Source organism: Rhinatrema bivittatum, chromosome 8 (genome assembly GCF_901001135.1).
Source record: "Rhinatrema bivittatum chromosome 8, aRhiBiv1.1, whole genome shotgun sequence".
NCBI lineage: Eukaryota > Metazoa > Chordata > Amphibia > Gymnophiona > Rhinatrematidae > Rhinatrema > Rhinatrema bivittatum.
In genome coordinates this window covers 75210591-75234803 of record NC_042622.1, presented here as the reverse complement: position 1 = coordinate 75234803, position 24213 = coordinate 75210591, and the positions used below count along the sequence as shown (strand labels likewise).

The 24213-nt window shown below is 43.5% G+C and overlaps 1 protein-coding gene across 1 annotated transcript in view; it reads left to right on the top strand.

Moving 5' to 3' along the window:
• MYH7B (myosin heavy chain 7B) overlaps positions 1-24213 on the top strand; it is a 138431-nt gene that overhangs the window by 43810 nt on the left and 70408 nt on the right. Inside the window, exons 8-16 of the mRNA XM_029614647.1 lie at positions 3644-3667; positions 7183-7275; positions 9476-9539; positions 9638-9736; positions 14337-14440; positions 15088-15226; positions 19525-19643; positions 22174-22323; positions 23073-23243. Of these exons, the coding sequence (XP_029470507.1) occupies positions 3644-3667; positions 7183-7275; positions 9476-9539; positions 9638-9736; positions 14337-14440; positions 15088-15226; positions 19525-19643; positions 22174-22323; positions 23073-23243 (963 nt within the window). The remainder of the gene's footprint in view (positions 1-3643; positions 3668-7182; positions 7276-9475; positions 9540-9637; positions 9737-14336; positions 14441-15087; positions 15227-19524; positions 19644-22173; positions 22324-23072; positions 23244-24213) is intronic.

Below are 24213 nucleotides of genomic sequence, written 5' to 3'. Positions count from 1 at the left end.
ATCAAAACTGCCATCCCCATGATTTTAATTTCATTCTTGCACTTACATAATAACAGAGCAGAAGACATCAGATAAGGATTAACTGAACCACCTGCATCTGCACAGTTGTCATCCTCTCTGCTTCTTTACTATTTTGGGTAGATGAACAGGTAAATTCCCATATTTAAACCAACACCAGCTTCTCTCCCCGGCAGGTCTTCTCAGCCCAGTTCTAAATTCCTTTGAAATGCTGGCCTCTCCCATCTCCTCTGGTAGGCTGCTCCAGGCACTGTTAGTTCTCTCTGTGGTTCTAAAACGTCCTATACATCAGTGGTCCCCAATCCTGTCCTGGGGGCCCACCAGCCAGTCGGGTTTTCAGGAACTCCACATTGACTATGCATGAGAGAAACTTTGCATGCACTGCCTTCATAACATGCTAATTTTCTCTCATGCATATTCAGTGTGGAGTTCCTGAAAACCCGACTGGCTGGTGGGCCCCCAGGACAAGGATGGGGACCACTGCTATACATAATCCAACACTTAAGCTTCTCCCACCCACATCTTACCAACACAAGTTTTGTAATAACCCAAATAATCCATTTTTGTAGCTTTATTTGCATTTCTCGTATACTCTGAACATGCACAGAAGTGAAAAGGCATGAAGTAGCAGCCATGCAGTTAAAGCCAAAAGGTAAGAACCATTGATGCTCCTTATAACCTTGGGCAAGTCACTTCACTCTCCATTGCCTCAGGTACAAACGTAGCACACTGTTTACTAAGGGGAGAATTTTCAAAAGGATTTACATGTTTAAATGTAACTAATATTGTAGCAATTTTCAAAAGCCATTTACCCACGTAAAGTGCACTTACGCTGGTAAATCCTATAGACAATTTAATGGCATATACTGTATCAATTTTCAAAAGCCTCCTTACATGGGTAAAGTGCATTTATGCATTTAAAACCCTTTTTAAGCATGAAAATGCTTTTGAAAATCAGGCCCTAAGTATTTTTCCCATAGACACAAAATGGGAGAAACCTTTAATAAACTGGGCCTCTCAGATTCTAAATCCTGTTTCTGGATTGTACCTTGCCGTGAGCTCAGATTTGGAAAGGTGAGTAATATTTTGTGAGAGCAGCTGTAAAAAGAGTATTGTGAATACCACCTCCGGGAATGGCACAGATAGCAAGGCTGGAAATAGGTGTGGGCAGTCTGTGAGTCTGGAACGAGGAACAAATGCAGGCTGGGCTGGAGCTCAGGAATGAAGTACAGGCTGGACTGGAATTCTGAAGTGAAGTGCAGGCTGAGATGGAGCTCTGGAGCGAAGTGCAGGCTAGGCTGGAGCTCATGAATGAAGTTTAGGCTGGATTGAAATTCTGGAGCGAAGTGCAGACTGGGCTGGAGCTCAAGAACGAAGTATAGGCTGGATTGAAATTCTGGAGCGAAGTGCAGGCTGGGCTGGAGCTCAAGAACGAAGTATAGGCTGGATTGAAATTCTGGAGCAAAGTGCAGGTTGAGCTGGAGTTCTGGAGCAAAGTGCAGGCTGGACTGCAATTCTGAAGTGAAGTGCAGGCTAGGCTGGAGCTCATGAATGAAGTATAGGCTGGATTGAAATTCTGGAGCGAAGTGCAGGCTGGGCTGGAGCTCAAGAATGAAGTATAGGCTGGATTGAAATTCTGGAGCAAAGTGCAGGTTGAGCTGGAGTTCTGGAGCAAAGTGCAGACTGGACTGGAGTTCAGGAACACTGAAGCTGCATGGAGGTAAGATTAAACTTGGGAACACTGGAACAGAGTGTAGGTAAGCGTGGAACTGGATTCAGGTTAAGCGCAGAACTGGAACAATGGAATTGAGTGTAGGTAAGGGTAGAGCTAGAACACAGAAACAGGGTGCAGGTAAGATGGAACTGGAATTCTGGAACTGAGTGCTGGTAAGGGTGGAGTTGGAACAGAGGAACAGGGTGCAGGGAAGCGTGGAACTAAATGCAGGTAAGCGCAGAACTGGAACAATGGAACTGAGTGTAGATAAAGGTGGAGCTGGAACACAGGAACAGAGTGCAGGTAAGCGTGGAACTGGAACATTGGAAGGGAGTGCAGGTAAGGGTGGTACAGGAACACAGGAACAGGGTGCAAGTAAGCGTGGAACTGGATGCATGTACACGACGAACTGGAACAATGGAACTGTGTGTAGGTAAGGATGGAGCTGGAGCATAGGAACAGGATGCAGGTAAGCGTGGAACTGGATGCAGGTAAGTGAGCAATTGGAACAATGGAACTGAGTGTAGGTAAGGGTGGAGCTGGAACATAGGAACAGGATGCAGGTAAGCATGGAACTGGATGCAGAGAAGCAAGCAACTGGAACAATAAAACTGAGTGTAGGTAAGGGTGGAGCTGGAACATAGGGACAGGATGCAGGTAAGCATGGAGCTGGATGCAGAGAAGCAAGCAACTGGAACAATGTAACTGAGTGTAGGTAAGGGTGGAGCTGGAACATAGGGACAGGATGCAGGTAAGCATGGAACTGGATGCAGGGAAGCGAGCAACTGGAACAATGGAACTGTGTGTAGGTAAGGGTGGAGCTGGAACATAGGAACAGGATGCAGGTAAGCATGGAACTGGATGCAGAGAAGCAAGCAACTGGAACAATAAAACTGAGTGTAGGTAAGGGTGGAGCTGGAACATAGGGACAGGATGCAGGTAAGCATGGAGCTGGATGCAGAGAAGCAAGCAACTGGAACAATGTAACTGAGTGTAGGTAAGGGTGGAGCTGGTATATAGGGGCAGGGTGCAGGTAAGCATGGAACTGGAACACCAGAACTGGGGCAAGACTGACTAGGAGAAGACATGATAAACCAGGACAAGGACTACATGAAACATAAAAGCCTGAGGGGTACAATAGGAAGGCCTTGAAGGACAAGGCAGAGAAAGGCTCAGAAACAGGGAAAAGACCTAGGAATCCCAGGCTAGGCCAGAGGTCAAGAAACCAAGAGACCTAGGGTAGGCCATAAAGGCAAGGCAGGTTTAGAAAGCATACAGGGCGCAGGAACAAGCTGGGCAGAACTAGAATCAAAAAGCCCCAAGGCCACACAGAACACAAGGAAAAGCCTTGGAAGGCCGCAAAGTGAGAGTGGTTAAAGGAGGGAACCAATGAGGACTCAATGTTGGAGCATTGAGGGGAAGCATTGTTGGAGCATTGAGGGGAAGAACAGACAGGGTGTGGTGTGGTGTGGTGTGGTGTGGTGCAGGCAGGAGAGAAGGGCTTGGCCAGCTAGAGTCAAGAGCTCATGGAGGTCCTCTGGTGGTGCAGAGGACAGGGACCATAGACATGCTGGAGGGTATGGTTCCAAGCAGGGCTCACCAGGGTCCCCTGGGAGATGACAGGCTGCATAGCAGCTGGAACTCTAACAAAATCAAATCCAAAAGGAAGAAACAACTCTACTTCAGTGCTCTTACTCTGATGTGAGACATGATATACCATCATTAGTGACCAAAATGGCTCCTTTCATGTCAACTGCACTGTATATTGAAGTCTAAAAAAATGGAAAATATTTTTTATTTATGTACAGTTTTTGCACTTTATATCCACAGCCTGAGGAGATGGCAGTTTTCATTTCAGCATTATTTGGTATTTTAGAATAAAATTGTTTTTTTTTCCTTTTCTTCCTCTAGCAAGAAGTTGCCACTAAGACAGGGGTGAGTATTACACATTCCAAGCCTGGGTTCATTCCAGCTACTACTTGCAAAGCAAACTCCTCATGTAAACTGTAATTATCCTTTTGCATTGTGGGTACAGCTCACATGGTCAAAGACCTGTATTCAAATGGACAATCCCTAATTCAGAATATTTTTTATCTGCTCTGCAAAAATCATGTGTTCAGTCCAAGGCATTCCAGTGGGGCTTTAATGCAGGCATTCCCTCATTCCAACAAAACATGTCCCAAAACGGTCTTCAGACTAGCACTGGGACAATACCCAGCCTTCTCCCTCCCAGCCCATGAACTTTTTCCCCAGACCTGTGCACACTCACACTTGTATTTGTTGAAAGAAAGGCTAAAGGGAGAAGGAATCTAGGAGAGAGCAAGAATAAACAGGTAACAGAAGAGCGGGCAGGTGCTTAGATTGTGGGAGTGATGGACAAGGAGGAGAGAAAATCTGACCAGGAAAGCACATAGGAGAGAGAGAGGGACAAGAAAGAGGCTGAAAGGGAAGAGGGAATGGGGAGGGGGTGGGATGGGTTGGAGGAGAGAAAGCAGGAAGAGATAGGAAGCTCCAGAGGAATTCTGGGAAATTATAAACTGGCGAGCCTGACACAGGTGCTGGACAAAATGGTAGAGAAACAAAGAGAAGACGGTTTCATGGGGGAGAGTCAACATGGCTTTTGCAAAGAGAAGTCTTGCCTTACCAATTTACTGGATTTTTTTGAAGATGTAAATAAACTTGTAGATAAAGGTCAGCCAATGTATTTGCAATTCCAGAAGGTATAAGACAAAGCCCCCTATGAGAGACTGCTCAGGAAATCGTGAGGTCATGGGATCAGAGGCAGTGTCCTATTGTGGATTCATAACTGGATAACAGAGGATAGGACTAAATGGTCAGTTTTCCAAATGGAGAAAAGTTGTTAGAGGAGTGCCCCAGGGATCTATATTAGGAGCTGTGCTATTTGGCATATTCATAAATGATCGGGAGAAGGGAACAATGATGACACAAAATTGTTTTGAGTCATTAAAACAGCAATGGATTGTGAGGAACTGCGGAAGGGACCTCGTGAGATTAGGAGACTGGGCATCTAAATGGCAGATGAAATTTAATGTGGACAAGTGCAAAATAATCCACATAGAGAAAAATAATCCCAACTACGATGCTAAATTTTGTGATAGGAGTCACCACCTAGAAAAAGGTGGCTAATACCTTAAAATCTTCGTCTCAGTGTGTGGCAGCGGTCAAAAAAGCAAATAGAAGTGAGGAATTATTTGGAAAGGAATAGAGAACAAAACTGAGAATGTCATAATGCCCTTGTATAGATCCATGGTGTGACCGCACTATGAGTACTGTGTATAGTTCTGGTACCCATCTCAAAAAAGACATGGTGGACTGAAAGTACAGAAAGGGGCAACAAAATGATAAAGGGGATGGAAAAGCTTCCTTATGGAGAAAGACTAACTAGCTTAAGGTTCATTAGCATGGAAAAGAGATGACAGAGAGGGAAATGATTGAGATTTATAAAACTATGAATGGAGTGGATCGGATAAATAGGAAATGGTTATTTACCTATTGAAATAATGCCAGGTCTAGGGGATATGCCATGAAACTAGGAACTGGCAGATTTAAAACAAAGCGTAGGAAGTATTTTTTCACTTAGCAGAGGATGTGGACAAGGCAACTAACATCATGGGGTTCCAAAGAGGACTGGACAAGATCCTGAAGGAAAAGTTCATAAACAGTTATTAGCTAAGGAGACTCAGGAAGGCCAGCGCTTATCCCTGGGAGAGAGCTAGAAGAAACAGATCAACTATTGGGGATCTGCTGGATTCTTGTGACCTGGACTGGCCACTGTTGGAGGCAGAATGTTGGGCTCGATGACCCTTGGTCTGCCCTAGCATGGAGTTTCATATGTTCTTGTGTTCTTAGGAGAAAAAGAAAGAGTATGGGGCATGGAGACAAGCTTGCGTGTGTGTGTAAAAAACTGCTCGTGAAACCCCACTGCAAGCACGTTTTTATCTGCACTAGTGAGAGATGTTCCAAGGGGTGGAATTGGGGCAGGGATGACATATATGGGCATATTTTCACATTTTTTAAATTATGCATGCAAATATACTGTACATGCAGAAAATTACAGCTGGCTCCGAAGTGTGTACCAGGATAACCTGCACATTTTCAGATTGAATTTATAAGTTTAAGGACACTTTGAAAATTCAGGCTAAAGTCTGCAAATACAAAATCCTTGCAGACTTTAGCCCTACACAGGCTGTTATAAAATTACCTTCAATATGGGTAGGAAGAAGGAAAAGGAAAGATAAGATAGGACTATTCAAATAAGGTATGGGAAGGAGGGATTTTACATAGAATGAGAAGCTCCAAGACAAGGGGTCGTCTGCAACTTAGAAAGATTAATCAAGTTCACTAATTTTTATTTTTTTTGCTTAAACATGATATCTGTAAAATGGTTCAAGCTTAGGAAATACAAGATTGGACTGCTATAACAGCTTACTGGTAGGGTTTCCAAAAAAGTATTTGCACTGTTTGCAGTTAGTCCAAAAAACAATGGCAAGGGTTAGTATGTCCCCGCTTTTACAAGATCTCCATTATCTTCCAGCATTTTACAGAATTTATTTTAAGGCCTTGGGTTTTTAAAGCTGTTTGAGGGGATGGAGATGGTTTCTTAAAGATCACCTAAGGTTTTATGAACCTAGGTTGAGTCTGCGGGGGGGATGCGTAAAAGTATACATGGAAGCGATTTCACATGTACTTTTACGCATACTTGAATGAGGCATTCCTGGGGTAAAGTAGGGATGGGGAAACCATTAACATGCAGTCTTTTGATTTCTAAAACTCTGCATATATATGTACACCAGTTCCCACCCAGGCATAAATGTGCGCAGGTAATGCCACTCAGAGTTCTGCGTGCACCTCCTAATTTTCAAAGTGGACTTAAGCACATAGATCAGCTTGGAAAAATTGGGCTCTAATCTGCTTGTACGTTCTACACTCGGACTTCAGCCACACATGGGCTGTTACAAAAGTATCCTCTAAGTGAGACTGTTTGTGTTATACGCTGCTTGTGTGGCATTTTAGCCATTTTGCACCCTGTTCTGCATGCCATGCAAAAGGACGGGTAAGAAAACGAATACATGAAATAAAGGTTAGCTTTCCCTATTTGATTGGATGACAGGGATCATGTTCTCAGAGCCATCTGGAGTGGGACCTGGTGTGGTAATAAAACGTGGTGCTTTACCTAGGCCCCGTGCTCACTGACAACCTACTTCAGCCGTGCTTTCCAAATGGCAAAGCCCACGTATGGCCCCAGAAGCTTCTCCCACTTTATAAGAAGTGGAGCCTGCATGTCCAACCTGACTCTCTTGTCCTTCTACAGCGCTGCCTGGTCTGGCGCAATTGTACATATTTCATATTGCCTAAAAACAGCCCTGCAGGTGCTATTATTATCGAACTTTTTAGTGATGACATTAAGTTCTCGCCTGCCTTATTTACAGGGAACCCTCGAGGACCAGATTATTGAAGCTAATCCAGCCATGGAAGCCTTTGGAAATGCAAAAACGCTGAGGAATGACAATTCCTCCCGCTTTGTAAGTACTTGCCTATATGATACTGTAGAGAGTACAGTGCAAAGCCCTTGAAGTGGCCCTAACTTCATTGGCATGTCACCATATATTGCCCATTGATAAAGTGTGAATAAATGTCTCAAGGAAAGCCAGAGCCAGGCTTGTGGTGGGCATGGAAGCAAAGAACAAAGAGGTTATCCTACTCTGTGTTGCCTTCCTCAGACCATGATTGGAGTATGGGTGGGGTTTAGTTTAGGGCACCCATCCAAAAACTGGGATATCCAAGTGATACAAGAACAAGAATGGGTCACTCACCATAAAGAGATGCAAGAGTTTCCTGCAGCCTGGGCTATGTTTGTGAAAAGAGCGGAGGAGTAAGAAAAGATGAATTAAGATGCATATATGTAGCACTAAATTCAACTAGAAACGTTTTACTACAGAACAATAAACAGTAGTTGGAGTATCTCCTCAGGCTGAGAGGAAATAAATCCCAGCACCTTCAGAGGAAGAGATTCTTCACACAGAGAAAAAAAGATGGCTTTATCCATTACACTAACGATTTTGTGGGAAGATGAGAGATGGGAAAAGGTTATTATTCATTTATAGTACCTGATTCACTATGGGGGCCGATGCAATAAACTCGCGTAGAAAGCGGGCGCTGAACAATCAGCGCCTGCTCTCTTAACACGCCCCAGGTGCCCCCAAGGTGGGCGCCATGCAATATTGAAATGAGGGGGTTGTGTTAGCAAGGATGCACTAGGGTCGCTTGCATCCTTGCTAATGCGAACCCAATCGGTTTTCGTGACTGCCATAAGCCGGTCACGAAAACCGACGCCGATAAACCCGGCGTTGGTTTTCAGCGGCAAATGGTTGTCATGAAAGCCAACACCGGGTTTATCGGCATCGGTTTTCGTGGCTGTCCGCCGGTATGATAAACCGACGCCGATAAACACGGCGTGTTTTCATGTTGGGTCCCACTGTCAAATTGTTTTTTTTTGTTATATTTTTCATCTTTTTTTGATGCGCACAGCTATTAACGCCTGCTCCTGGGAAAAAGTTAAAATACAGAATTATGATTAGGAGAAAAAAATGAAATTCATATGAAAAATGAAGAGAATAATCTCTTGACTATTAAAGCCATCTTCTAAAAACTGGAAAGCAAGTCCAAATGAGGTGAATAGGAAAGGGCATAAACACTGGGAAGCTAGATGCAGGGTCATTAGAAGAGGTGGGCGAGACGGGCGACTCCCAGGGCACCGGATTGAGGAGGAGCCACACCACTGCCACTGTCACTGCAGGAGTAGAAGCAGCAAGCGTTTGTGCTGCTGGCCCCATGCGGCTTTGTCTTCAGAAGGGGGCTGTATTTTCAGAACAGAAGCAAAGGAGCATCAACAGAGCCATGAACAGCCCAAAACATCAAATGAGGAGCAAAGTTTAAGTTTATTACTCACGCCATCTTAAATTCTGTGTGACTTACAAAGTAGAACCAACACATAAACACTCCAAGGAACTGCAGTGGGGGCAAAACAGACTGAATAGGTTCATGAACAACCCAAGTCACCAAAGAGGAACACCAACAGTGACATGAAAACCCCCAAGGTACCAAGGGGGTACCTTGGGGGGAAAGGGGGAAAGGTTGGTGCCCTTTCCCCCTTTCAGGGGGAAAGGGCACCAACAATAGTGGCAGGTACAAACTTAGGGCCTGATTTACTAAGGCATTTCTCCCATTCTGTGACTATGGGAAAAATGCTTAGTAAATGAGGTCCTCGGGTTGTAAGCCCTCTGGGGATAGGGAAATACCTACCGTATCTGAATGTAATCTGCTCTGAAGTATCTGAAAGGCAGAATATACATCAAATAAATAAATAAATAAAAGGACACCCGCAGGGCTCCTAAACAGGGCAATAGTCATTGTGGCAAATACACCCTAAGGCATCGAAAGAGAGACAAAGCTGTAACAACAGTGGCATGAACATCCCAAGGCATGACAAGATGGTGAGTCAGGCAAAATAGCCCAAACAAGGCAAGAATACCCCAAGGTACAGTGGGAGGAGCCCACTTCCCACTTCTAGGAATGAGCAGCATGCCAATTTGTGCTCTGACTAGTTCCTCCAAGTAACATAGACTGGTCACTTTTGGAGAAAGAAAGCTGAGCTCAATAAACTATTGGTCTGACCTAGCTTAGCACTTCTTATATTCTTATTTTCTCTTACTTTCACCCAAGGGCAAATTCATCCGAATTCATTTTGGAACCACAGGGAAACTATCATCAGCTGACATTGATATTTGTAAGTGAGGACCTTTTAAAAGAGGGGGTTGCGTTAGCTTTTATCACCTGTCTTTTTATCCCATGGTATTCAAAACTCATCTTTCTTTTTGTGTATAGACCTATTGGAAAAATCAAGAGTGATTTTCCAGCAGCCGGGAGAGAGGAGCTACCATATATACTACCAGATCCTTTCTGGGAAAAAGCCAGAACTGCTAGGTGAGCAACACAAGCCAGGCCCCTGATCTTGCATCTGTAAGTGCTGCTACAGGGTAATTAATAGCTGATAAAACGATGTCCAAGGGTAGAGTAATACGTCTATGTGCTGTTATATATCTAATGCGTGCCACACAGAGAAAAGGAATATAGGAAAGAAGCAGGCCAGGAAGTGCATGGCTCTTAGGGGTCTTAGCGCTGAGATTTGGGTTCGTGCAGAAACATTAACAGGTGATAGGAGAACAGAAATTGGTTGCCATTATATTCTGAGTGAATTCTATGCATGGTGGTATAGAAAAAAGGAAGGGCAGGAAAAAGGTAAAAATAAGTATAAAATTATAAATACAGCAGGCAATAATCTAACTGCCAAGGGAAGTTGCCCTTTGAAAATCCGGACCAGTGTGCACTACTTTGCACCTGCTTTGAAGTAAAATGAAATCACTGTTCATACTTTCCCTCCCCCGAACTAACGCAGACCTCTCTTTCACACGGATAAAATTCCACACGTTGTGAAACAGCATGCGGACTTTAATCTACAGTAAACTTTATTTTAACTCAGGTAAACATGTGTTTACCTACATAAAAACTTTTGAATAATTGTCCTAAGGAGCAGTTTCAAACATATATGGACAGATGAAAAGTCCATAAGGTACTTTCGCCATCTATTTCCCACCAGTTTTCAAAGAGAAAGTAGGGAAAAAGGACCCACAGAGATTGGCACCTTATTTTTCTGTGGATACTTTTTCCAACCAAAACAACCTGCATAATTTTGAAAATCCAAAATTACACACATTACTGCCTCCCTCAACCTGGCACTGCCCTGTGAATGCCTCCATGAAAAATGGCCCTTGACCATTGCTATTTTGAAAGATGGCGTCGACCAGCCTGAAGCTAGGGGACACTCCAGACCCACTAGACACCAGGGATTTCTTAAAGAAATGTGGGGATGTCTGGGGGGCCCCCACTAGACACCAAGGACATTTTCTATGTAAAGAGGAGGTGGAGGGGCTACTAGAAAACCAGGGTTTTCATCTATGGGAGGGTCTAAGGAGGGAGTGGTTGGATGTGGGTTGGAGCCAGGGTGGGAACCAGGTGATTTTTATAGAAAGGGAAGGGGCGGGGCATCACCGCGTGACTTTACATTAATTTCTTTTTACTTTTTCCCCCGCTGGGCCTCTTCTAGAGGTGGTGGAAGGGTGGACCGGGGGTCTTCCTAGATTCTCCTGGAGCAATTTTTTTTTCACTTTGGTGAGGGCAATTTTTCAGCCCTATGGCCCTTTAACATGATGGTGGCCCTGGGTGAAGTGGGCTGCCATTAAGTGCTTTTCCCCCTTCTCACATCCCCGAGGTAAAAAATATTGCTGCAAAACCACTGCACTATTTTACTGGGAAGGGGTACAAAGTCGCAGGAATGTCCCCTATGATATCCACTCCTTCCATGGTAAAATAATGCAGCTTGATAAATGATAAATGACCATATAAGTTTTGTCGTGCTGCGGAGCAGGCCCTAAGAAATCTGGACAAGTTTATCCTGATAAATTTGATTTATCTGGGTATGTTCAGTGACGCAGCTGTACCACTGAATATTAGGGATGTGCATTCGTGCGTCCATTCACTTGATTTGTTTTGCCGCTAACAAATGGATGCTAGGTGCACAAAACAAATGGTGTATGCTTATGTCTATGGGCACCTACATATGCGCACACCATGCGTTTTGTACGTCCATTTGTTAGATACGTGCTTAGCTGCGAAATAAGGCAAAACAAATCAAACGAATGGACGCACGAATGCACATCCCTCTGGTTTAAGTTATCTGGATTTGTGTACCCGGACTGCCTGCAGCTGAATATGGACCTCTAAGCGTGTAAAATAATGAAACGAAGCTAAACAAATTCACAACCCTAAAAATCCATAGCTGTACAGGTGCAAACCTCTGTAAGTGTAACTTTTGAAGGATGTCCATCTGAAGAAGAGGAGGAGGACGGAACCATTCCTGAGGGGCTGCAGCCCTGGAGGGAGAATCTTTAATAGTAACAGAGGAACTCACATTGATTCTGGGAAAAGTCTTGGAGGTCAAGGAAGTCCCAGAGACACCAGGAATCTTCATTGCTGATCCGCATTGTATATTTTTGCTGCACTGTGTATCTTTGAGAAACTGTAATTCTGGAAGAGGATTTTATTTCCTTCAATTTTTCCTTCTCGACTGGAACAACAAAATCCGTGTGTGCAGAACATTTCTTGAGTGACCGTAAAACTGACCTTTTGGGTCTAGTAGCAAGTTGTATCCCCCTTATTTGGAAGACTCACCAGGACTGCACAAAGTTTGCTAGGCCACTGCAATACCCAAACGTGTACCTCATTTCCACAAAAGGGGTTTGCAAATATTTATAATGTTATACTTATTTCTACATTTATTTTATAGGCATTGTTCATCCTTTTTGTATATTTTTCCTGACCTTGCCTTGTTCTTTACCACCAATCACATCTTTCAGTAATGAACTCCTGCTGACTTGGTTTTTGTGCCTCTCTTGTATGTCACTGTAAACCTCTGAGCCTAAAGCATTAGGTAGTTGATAGAGGGAGGGCTTAAGTAAGGATGCAGGAACAGCCCCATCTCTGTAGCAATGTGTAGGTGGTGGGGGAGTTCTGATACGGTACAGCCCCCATCACTGCAAGCGACAAGAAACTGGTGCAGTATGCAGGGATATGTGCGCGCATAGTGTGCAGCATGGGAGAAAAACATGTTGCCCAAAATTTACATTAATTTGTGGCTCCTGGCTACATCATTATTTAGTGAATGCTAGATAGAGGTGTAATTTCACAAACAGTTGTAAGAGGAGAGGGTGAGGCTAGGGGGTAGGGCTAACGGACTGAGAACCTGGAGACCAGCATTCAAGTGCTGCTTCCCCATTAATGGTGGGGTTGAAAGCGAAATAGAACTAAAAGGTACTAAGAGCCAAGCGTAACAAGTAAGAGGGAAAAAAAAAAAGTGCATAGCTTGCTGGGCAGACTGGATGGGCCGTTTGGTCTTCTTCTGCCGTCATTTCATTTCCATTTCTATTTCATTTCTTCTGATCTTTGGCAAGTCACATCACTTCCTGTTCCTCAGATACTCATTTACATTCTAAGCTCTTTCATGACAGGGCATGTACCTTTATGAAATTTGTTAAATAACACTATTTTACAACATTATATAATTGCTGAAATAGATGAGTCTTTATCTCCACTAACAATAAAACATTTCACACCAAAAACTTGTTTTGAACACAAAAAAATAGTCACAATAAGTTGTTGGTGAAGAGGGGAGTAATCTCAAACTCAACTAAACTCACTTCTAGATGTAAAAAATTAAAGTTATTTCCCTTTAGTTAATAGACACCATACTATTTGGGGAAAGTAGACCAGCAATGAAAAGAGCTAACATTACTGTAGCGCATAGGATAAGCAACTCTTTGATGAGAATTAGAAGGCAAGGAATAAGGAGAGGACATGAAGGGTTCCTGGTGAGTGAAAGGAATAAGGATAATGAACATGCATGATGGGTCCTCAGTGAGAAATAAATGGAGAGGGTCTGTGCATAATGGGTGCCGTGTAAGAGTTGGATGGGAAATAGTAAGATTCCCAGGATTATGGATCCCAAATGAGAGTCAAATGGGAAGCAGTGAGAAGAGGCTATTCAGTTTGAGGATTCGTTGATCAGTTCTCGCCACCCGCCACTGGATGGCCTTGGTGGGCCTTTTGGGCTGCTTGCTTAATCCTTCCAGTTTTATGGCCTGCTGCACAGAAACTCTGCCTAGTTCTCCCAACTCTATGGCCTTTCCATCCTGCTGTGGCCATCTTGTTCCTATATGAATATTGTTATATTGCACCCTCAAGGTAGTATCCTTGATAGAGTTTGGTCTAAGTCATATTCTTGCCTTGTTTCATAGTCTTGCTCTTAGACTCTTGCCTTTTTAGTCCTAATTTGTGGCCTTACATAGGTCCCTCTTTTGGGTTCATGTATTCTGTGTTTTGTTGTTATACCCTTGACATGCTTTTAGTTTCTGATTTTGTTGGCCCTAATTGTGGCCTTATGTGGGTCCTCCTCACAGGGCCTCTTATACTGCTCTTGTGCTCCTGTTTGCTTTAGTCTATTTTTGTGTTACCTGTCTGGTCTCAGTCTTGCATTTGTATTCGTCTCTGGTCCTAGTTGTTCCTGTTCCTTTCCTGTTGTTCTAGTGGGTGTCTTCTTAATTCCTGTTCCCCGAGCAGTTCTGACTTGCTCCTGTGGTCGCTTTCATGTTCCCTGGTGTTCCTGTACCTGTTGTCCAAGTCTTGTCAGGCATCAGGGGGTAAGGTGGCTGGCACAGGCAAAACACTCATTTTTCATGTACCTGTTTAGGTTCATCTCATCTGCATCCAGTCTGCTCCTGCTTCTAGGGTGGTGGTCCATTACAAAGTATAGGATGATTTAAATATAGTCAGTTTAGTAATTGTGGCCATAGTTGATTCTGGATTTGGAAGCTATGTTTCATGTGCTCCTTTGTGTCCCTTTTCGGGTGTATCGTTGATCCAAAGTCGTTAGTGTAGAGAATATCCTGCTCACATTGTCTTTTTCTTGTAGACTTGCTGCTGCTATCCAACAACCCCTACGATTATCACTTCTGTTCGCAAGGCGTAACCACAGTGGACAACCTGGATGATGGCGAAGAGCTGATGGCTACAGATGTACGTAACTGTGATTTCACTTAATACTCAAATGAAGGTTGCTGGCCCCAACATGGCCACTGATGCATTTATTCCCCAGAGGAGGAGAACTGTTCCTAGCTGGGCTACTGAGGAGCCTGTCCCTGCAAAGGAAAGGTGCAGGCCTCAGTGGGGCCATCAAGATATGTGTGCCCATTGAGATGTGCATGCCATAAAGGAAGAAGACTAGGCCTAGCAGGGTCACTAAGGCACCTGCCCCACAAAGGGTCAGGGCTGACCCCAGTAGGACCACCAAGGCATGTGTTCCCCAAAGGAAGAAGGTTGGCTGCAGCAGGGCTACTGAGGTTTCTTTATATGCTGTTTGTCAGATGCACAGCAATAACTAACTTTAAGAAGCAAAGAGCCAAGAAGCAGGTACATTATTGCATGGTCCTATTAAAATGGAGGTAAAAGCATCTTTTATTAACTGACACATTGGAAAAACCTCAAATAACCCAAACAGGGTTATTTGAGGTTTCTGCTTCTGGAGGACTAGTTATATACTGACCTTCCACAGAATATCCAAAACATAGGGGCACAAGGATTTCGTGATGCAGATCAGAGGCAGGAACAACTGAACACTGATAAGGGTTGTGCATTTAAAAGTCCTCTTGGCTTTTATTTGCTAGCATGCTATGGACATCCTGGGCTTCAGTCAAGATGAGAAAACCGGCAGCTATAAAATTGTAGGTGCAGTCATGCACTTCGGAAACATGAAATTCAAACAGAAGCAGCGAGAGGAGCAGGCTGAGACCGATGGCACTGAAAGTAAGTCACTAATGTCTTTCAAGAGAGAGTTCTCAACCCAGAGCACTGCTATCAAATGAGAGAGCCACTGACAGTCTGGGTACTATAGCATCAAATGAGAGAGCCTCTAATATCCTTGATACCATAAGTGTAGTGTCACTGGACCCAGTATTAGAGGGTCACATGAGTGAGTTGTTAATGGTCTTAATACTAGAGTATCACATAGAGACAGACTATGATGTAGAAAAGAACCATCTGGTCTGTTCACTTTCATCTGGTACAGTGCCATAGATCCGAGTCCATCTCTGACTTTCCTTTCCCTTCTTCACCACTAGGGAGTCTCTGAGTTTGTTCTGTGTTTTCTTGAATTCCATTACTGTTTTTACTTCTACTGTCTCTGCTGTAAGGCCATTCAATGTACAGTATACCACCATTTCTGTGAAGAAATATTTTCTATTTTTACTCCTGAGTATATCCTTATATATTTGAGGTCTTTGAATGTCTCAAATGCTCTTGGTTGCTCTTCTCCTCTTATGTCTATGTATTGAGATCCTTACCATTTTGCTAGCCTCTCTCTCAACTACCTCCAGGCTATCTACAGTGGTTTGCAAAAGTATCCAACCCCCTAGAAAGTCAGCAGGTTTGTGTGGATTCTAAATGACACTTGCACTTCGTTCTGTCACACACTATGGGGTAGATTTTAAAAGGGTAGCACGTGCGGCCTATATGTGTGCGCATGTTATAAAATCCGGGGTCCTGGATTTACGCGCGTAGGTCTTTGAAAATCTGCCCCTATATGCTCTCCCAAGATGATTCCCTCTGGTCCACTGAGCCCCCTACTCAGTCCCTCCTAACCTCCCCAAAATAATCTCTTTTGCTCTTATCTGCTCCAGGCTTATCCCCTCCTCTCCTGTTCCTTGCATGCTGTCTGGGAGGGGAGGGGCTGCATCAGGAAGCAGAGAGCTGTTTTCTGTTGAGTGAGAGTTAGCCCAACTGGAATGCAACAAATCTACAACTAGCCTGCTGTGCCCACCCGCCTCCCAGATTGTTGCTGCCCTAGGCACAGGCCTAGTGTGCCTATTGACAAATCCAGGCTTGTGCAATAGGAAGTTCTTGGAGGAGAAGTCCATTAACGGCTATTAATCAAGTTGACTTAGGGAATGGCCTCTGCTATTACTGGCATCAGTAGAGTGGGATCGCCTTGATGTTTGGGTACTTGCCAGGTTCTTGTGGCCTGGTTTGGCCTCTGTTGGAAACAGGATTCTGGGCTTGATGGACCCTTGGTCTGACCCAGTATGGCATATTCTTATGTACTTATGAGGTAAGAGCTTGTCCTCCACCCACTTGGCTACTAAAAGGCTCTTAGGAGTTGGAGGTGGCAACCCTACTTCTTCAAGCATGAGAAAGGTAAGATCAGGCTACTATGGCCCCAACATTTGTTGTTGTTTTTTTAACATCAGGGCTTGAGGGGAGGGGTCTGAGGAGGGTTAGCCACTATAGCACTGTAGCTTTTTTTTTTTTTTTTTTTAACTTGGTGGGGTGGGTGGGGCAATAGGGCCACTGCAGCCCACAGTTTCTTTTTAAAATATGCTGGGAATTTTGGGGAAGATGGGGGAACTGGGCTGTATAGCCCTGACATTTGTTTGGCTTTTTTTTTTTTTTTTTAACTTTGGGGCTTTGAGGGAGGGATCAGGCTGGTACTCTGGCCAACTTTTCTTTCTTTTTCTTTCTTTTTTATTAAATATGAGTTAATCAGTAAGAAGCTAACCCCTTGATTCATCATTCTGTTATATTTATAGCAGAATAATGAGGCGTGAAAAAGAAAGGGGTGGGGCGATAGTGGGCAGCTGGCCGCATCGCAGCATAAAAGTTAAATGGCATCAGAACACCAGGCATCGTGCGACAAAGGGGCACCCCCCTTTGTGCACCCCTTCGTGCATCCTGTAGTGTTAACCATTTCCCTTGTTTTTTTTTTATCCCTTGTTAACAACCTGCATATAATAAATGTTTAATGTATTTGACAAAGGAAACGCATGTTTTCTTGCATATTTTGTTTGAATGTAAACCGATGTGATATGTAAAATCTAACACCGGTATATAAAAATTAATAAACAAATAAATAAATAAAGAATGGCCCTGTAAGTTAGTTGAGATGAGCATATTCATCAGGAGACTTGTCCCACTGAATATTTGACTAAAGTTATCGGGGTAACTTTACCCCGTTAACTTTGCCGCTTGCCAGCCTAGGGGTAGATTTTTAAAAAGTGCACGCGCGTCCATATACACGGGGGACCCAGTGCGCGCACATGGACGTGCGTACTTTATAACATGCATGCGTGGCTGCGTGCATGTTATAAAATCTGGGGGCCACGCGCACATGTGCACCAGGTTTTATAATCCGCACGAGCATGTGCATGCAGCATGCGCGGGGGGGGGGGGTGTAGATATTTACCAATTTACATGCGGCGACGAAATCGGGCCTCCCCCAGTTCCCTCCCAGGCCACTCCAATTAAGGCTGCTGGTGCATGATCCTCGGCATAGCAGCAAATGGCCACTGTACTGGCCACCTCCAGCCCCGCCCTGCCCCCTGGACCGCCCCTTTGCCAAGGCCTGGCTCTTGTGCACGTTACAGGGGTTACACGCATGGCCGGGCCCCTTCTAAAATGTGCATGGAATGCGCAAGGCCCAGCCACACACGTAATCCCCGTATTTTACGTGTGCGGGTGATTTAAAATCTGCCCTTTACTGAGTAAGGACTTCCAGATGTATGTGAACCAAGGACAAATATGCATACATTTAGAAGCTGACCACAAACCTCTTGACGTCATTTTTAAACGTCACTGCTGTCAGCTCCATAAAATCTGAAACAAATGCTTCTGCAGTTACAGCACTACCATCTGGATGCTGCCTACAAAAAGTGAAGAGAAACGCATATTGCAGGTTTCTTACCCAGAGCAGCACTAATACAGCAACACAATGGAAACAGGCCAGAATATGAAGTCCTCACCCTGCTGGAACAAAACAAAACACAAAAAAACATTAAAAGCATCAGTCGGGCTGATTATGTTCCCATCTCACAGCACAGACTGCAGAGTCCCAGAACACACCCTCTTAGATAAAGAGCTACAAACCTGGAAACATGCAGCAGCAATACTAGAACTATTGTGAATAGTTTAGTGTGTACCTTGACATCATATTCAAAGGTAACCAAATCATCATACCTGTTGCCATAAGGAGAGAGATCTTATCCAAAAGTATACACATAATTTCACTTTAAAACTTGCCATTGGTTCAAAGTACGCGCAATCACTTGCTTTTTCTGCAGGTACAATTTTGCTGGAAAAGCACATGTGAAAATTTGAAAATGTAATCTCTTCCTGACTTAAACACACCACTTAGGAGCACCTCCTCTCATTGCAGCCAAATAAATGCATGTTGTGGAACAAGACAACTTTTAGCTGAATTGAGGGAGGTCAATTTTTAGGCAGCTGATTAATGCAGGTAGAATGCTTTATACATAAAAACAGTCATACTGGGTCAAACCAAGGGTCCATCATGCCAGTATCCTGTTTCCAACAGTGGCCAATCCAGGTCACAAGTACTTGGCAGGATCCCAAATAGATAGATCCTATGATGCTTACATCCAGGGATAAGTAATAGCTTTCCCCAAGTCTACCTGGTTAATAACAGTTTATGGTCTTTTCCTCCAGTAACTTTTTTAAACCCAGCAACGCTAACCATTTTTATCACATCCTCCAGCAACGAATTCCAGAACTTAATTGTGTGTTGAATGAAAAAAAATATTTTCTTCGATTTGTTATAAATATTCTACTTAGCAATTTCCCCTAGTCTTTGTATTTTCTAAAAGAGTAAATAATCAATTTGCATTTATCCATTCCACTCCACTCATGATTTTATAGACCCCTATCATGTTTCCTCTCAGCCGTCTCTTCTCTAAGCTCATAAATTGCTTTGAAAATTGACCTCTTTGTTACTAGAAGAAATTCCACCCTGCCAGCATCTCTTTGAAGTACTCTTCTATTTCAACAAAGTTGGAACTCCTGAACCCACAAGAGAGCCACTTACAACTCTGGTACAATATTGTCACACAAAAGAGTCACCAATGGCTACTAGAGTGTCACATGAGAGAGCCATCAATGACTCTGATCCTATACTGTTACAAGAGTGCCGACAACAGTCCTATTCCTCTAATGTCATATGAGAGAACAGTCATCAGACCCAGCATTTTAGTGCCATGCAAGGCAGCAACAAATATCGCCATTATTATAGTGTGACAGGATTATTGTTTCTGTTTCAGATACAGATAAAGCTGCCTACCTGATGGGAATCAGCTCAGCTGATCTTATTAAAGGGCTGCTGCATCCCAGGGTGAAAGTGGGGAATGAGTATGTGACCAAAGGTCAGAATGTGGAACAGGTAGGTGCTTTTGGACTAATTACTCTTAGGTGCTTCTTTTCTCTCCTCACTTCCCTACAACAGTTACTATTCATGACTCTTGCTAATAATTAAGGCTCGAAAAAAGGTCTCTTCTAAGGCAGATTTCTTTGGGTCTACTCACACTTTAGTAAGAGTTACTCTTACCATAGCATTCAGCCAACATCCTGAATATCCAATGCATTGTAGTGTCTGACAATAAACTGGTGGCCAGAAACAGAGAAATAGTGGGATGTGTGGGGAGAGGTGTAATCCGTGGAGGAGGGGAAGTGATGGTGCCTTTCAATGGGTCATTGGTGAGTCTTCATCTGAAATGTTATGGCCACTGCTGGAGATCATACCTCCAGATGCATGTGGACAGGGTGGAGCAGGATCTGAATCAGGAGTCATATGGGATGAGACTTGAAGACCTAGATGTGTGTGATGTGAAGTAAAGGAGAGATGGGGGATATGATGGAGACATCTGAATGCCTTGAAGGTATGGGTAAGGCATGGGAAGAAACATTTTCAGCTGAGTGAATGGCTTTTGGATAAATATTCTTATTGTGAAGATGGCTTACTTAATTGTATGACCGCCCCGTGGTCCCCAATGTTCTTGTTACAAGCTAACGCCAGCACTTTCCGTGACTTGGACATTCCCAAGGGCCTCCTCCAACCCTGTCGACAAGAGTGGCCATGGCTCTGGGCTCAGGGAGGCCTGACCGGCACAGTCTCACTTCTGCTGCCGCTCCTGGGCAATAAGGATTTTTTGCCGGGGCGCGATTGCTGTGCAATATTTAGTGCCTGGTTACAAAAAGGAGTACCACAGAGGCGGATTCCCAATGACGACTGGCCCGGGGATTCGCCACCCAGGCCGGCCCAGGAGATACCATGTGGTCTGCCGAGCACGGCTCTGTCACGGCCGCGCTCGGCAGACCACGTGACTAGAGCGACCGGCCCACCGGGGGATGCCCGATAGGCCAATCCACCCCTGGAGTACCATATATTTTTCACTTATATACCAAAAACTCACCGACAGTGGTAGACTTTGCATCTTTGACAGGGGACTATCAAATACCTTCAAAGCACTTCTTCGCCTACTTACAAGTACGTCACTACCTACAATCTTTTAAATGGACGGCAGAGACCCACCGCTTGGAATTGGTCTTTGCCCAGCGCATCTTTGACATCACCTTAACTCAGAACTCCAACAAAGGTTGGAGCAGTTTCTAATTCCTATTCCTAATACGCACCCAGCCACTTCTCCTGGGCACGCGATCCAATATTTAAATTAGGGGTCACACAAAAAAGAAGGTGCTAGGGAAAATTTGTGCATGCCTAGTGCTTCCTTGGCATTGGGCACACAGGAGAGGCGGCTGTCAAGCAGGTTGGGAAAATGGACGTGAATGTTCTAGCATAAGAGATCATGGTATGGAATTACATGGGGGTGGACTCAGGAACAGAGATGTAAAGAGGGGAAAAATGGTGCAGAAACCATGGGAATTGTTCTTTAAATGGAAATGTTAACAAAATGTAGTAGAACATCATAATGTCATTTGTAACACACAAGATCAATGTTCATAAGATTTTGTTATGTTGTTCCCCCCCACACTCTACTCTCCCCCATTCACTTGGCAACAGCGAGATACTTTGATAACAGCGAACATGTTATAGCAGTTAAAATTTGGTATCACTAGAGTACTGTAACATGAAAATACTTTAATACATAAGTACTTTAACACATAAGTACCTTAACATGTAAGTACTTTAACACATAAATACTTTAACATGTAAATACTTTAGGAGCTCATAATTTGCTAATATGGCTTGGTATTTTACCTGGTATAGATGTTCACAATTGTCTTCTTTTAATGAGTTAGCAATGCATAATAGACATACACTAATCATGTAATATCAGGACACTTCACGTCATTCCTAGGCAACTATGATCACAACATTTCCCAGCAGGGGTTGTATTGGTATTCTAAGGCCTGGTATAATATTTGCAATGCTGCCTTTTTATAGATAGGGTTTTTGGGGGTTTTTTTAATTCTGGGAATTAGTGCTGTTCTGATTGCAGATTTTCTATATAGGTCCTGATTGACTTTTGTAGGGTTTTGTTTTATTTATTTTAAATTTTTATTTTAAATCTTTTCTATACAGTCGTTTGGAGGAGACCGTCACAAACTACTTGGTAGTGGAGGGAGTTTGTGATGCTTTTACTGAGTTGACACCAAAATTTCCTTTTTTTTTTTCATATGATGAGTTGTAAGGGGAAACATCATAGTTCTATGCTTCACCCATTGTTGGGAGGTTTCTTTGAATCCAGTGTATGTTTATAGAACTTGAGGTGTAGGATTTAAATTGGAGATCTGTCCTATCATATACACACCCCAGATTTCATTAGTATTGTCCAGTGTTCCAGGGGTGGGAGTGAGGGTCCTGATGGTATCAACAGTACTTAGGGGTGATAAAGACTAAAATTGGTGCAATGCTCTCTGATGTGATGTCTCTCTTGATTCTGCTGTTACAGGTTGTTTATGCTGTTGGTGCACTGGCCAAAGCTACCTATGACCGGATGTTCAAGTGGCTGGTAACCAGAATCAACAAGACACTGGACACTAAGCTGGCCCGGCAGTTCTTCATCGGAGTACTGGACATTGCAGGCTTCGAAATCTTTGAGGTGAATTTTTGCTAACATGAAGCCAAGGCTCTGTGAATGAGGCTGACACTGCCATGTATAGGACCTGTAATAACACTGTGTACCATATATTAAAGGAACATAATTCTAGCTAATGGAGATTACCTGATTATTTTCTTTCCACTCTTCCAATTAATCTGTTAAGGCAAAAGGACCCTATAGGTATACTGAAGGTGACCTTTTTACCCCAGGAGCAATACACAAAAGAAGGGGGCATCCTTTAAGAATAAGGGTTAATATATTTCATTATCTTCAGAGAAAGGAATATTTTAATGAATTGTCAAATAGAATATTTTGCCAGTGCATGCAGTTATGTCTATAAAACTAACTCTAAAACTACATTGGACAGGTTTATAGAGGAACCAGGAATTGGTGGGTATGATGATATAGCTGCGTGCTAGGAAAAAGTGTTACTCTAGTAATTCCAAGCCAGTCTCCAGTTTGTGATTGGGAAGGTATTTTTTTCATTGCTGCAAAATTGGGTTTCAGCTGCACACAGTACTCTTTTGCCTTCCCCTAGATTACCAGGTAGAGAATGAGCTGTTAGGCAATCAGAAGAAAGCTGGGCTTGATTGACCTCTGGTCTTTCCACATAACCAACTATAGTATGTAATAAAATGAGTTCAAGGCACAGTGTTGTGTATACCAGACATGTGTTTCCCTCTGCCTGGGGCTGAAGTGGTTTTGCTCAGAACCTCTTTCTTATGCATATGCTATCTTTCTCATTTCAGTATAACAGCTTTGAACAGCTGTGCATCAACTTCACAAATGAAAAACTGCAACAGTTCTTCAACCACCACATGTTTGTCCTGGAGCAAGAGGAATACAAGAAAGAGGGCATCGAGTGGGTCTTCATCGACTTCGGTCTGGACTTACAAGCCTGCATCGATTTGATTGAAAAGGTGCCAAGCATCTCTTTTTAACAATTCAGGATTATAACAACTGTTCTGCTATAATTCTTATGAGAATCGTGTTGCAGTGCAGCTCACATTGTTAGACAAAAGGGATTCCTCTGCGTACATTTGTATCCAGGGTCCTGGGATGCCAGCCAGTATCAAGGGGAAACCAGATGGAGTCCAGACATTCTGGATGATGAACCAGGGTCCAATCACTTACCTGCATTACATTTATCACAATCGGATTTTCTTACTCGTGTAACAGTTGGGTACTCCATCAGTACTTTGATCAGTCTAGCGCTGATCAAAGAGAGACTCACAGCAGAGAAGGACCGCTAAGTCCATCTAGCCTGTCCATTCCTGATGCAGTATCATAGCAACTACCCAGCCTCAGGTTTTTCTCTCATGTCCAAGGCTCCTCCTTGCCTATCACAGGCCGTCTTGAATGCTGTTTGCTATTTTAGCTTTCACCATCTTCCCTGGGAGTCTGTTTCATGTTTCTACCACCCTTTCCGTGAAGAAATATTTCCTTATGTTACTCCTAAACCTACTCCCTTTCAGCTTTACATCAGAAAAGTACGTGCGCATATATTGGACACAAGGGTTTGGATCAGCACAAGTTTGAAAGGTATGAGCAGCAGCACCAATCGTCAAGTCTTCAACCCTGGCCACTGTCCATTTGTGCTTCTTTCATATACACTCATAATTTCAATCATCTTTTAGAAATCTATCCAAAGTGGAGAGTATAACAAAATATTTATTTAACTCATGTCTGGATCAGAAATGGCTGAGCTTTATGTCATGAACCCTTGCTCTAAAGCATCCTTTATATTGTAAAATGCCTCTTGTGCATTAGTTATACCTTTTAAATATTCTTCTCATGGCATAGTTTCTCCTGGGGATCTAAGATCACGTGATCTTTACATCCTGACCCCCAAACATACTCCATTCATAGCCATTTCTGGTTTATCACCCA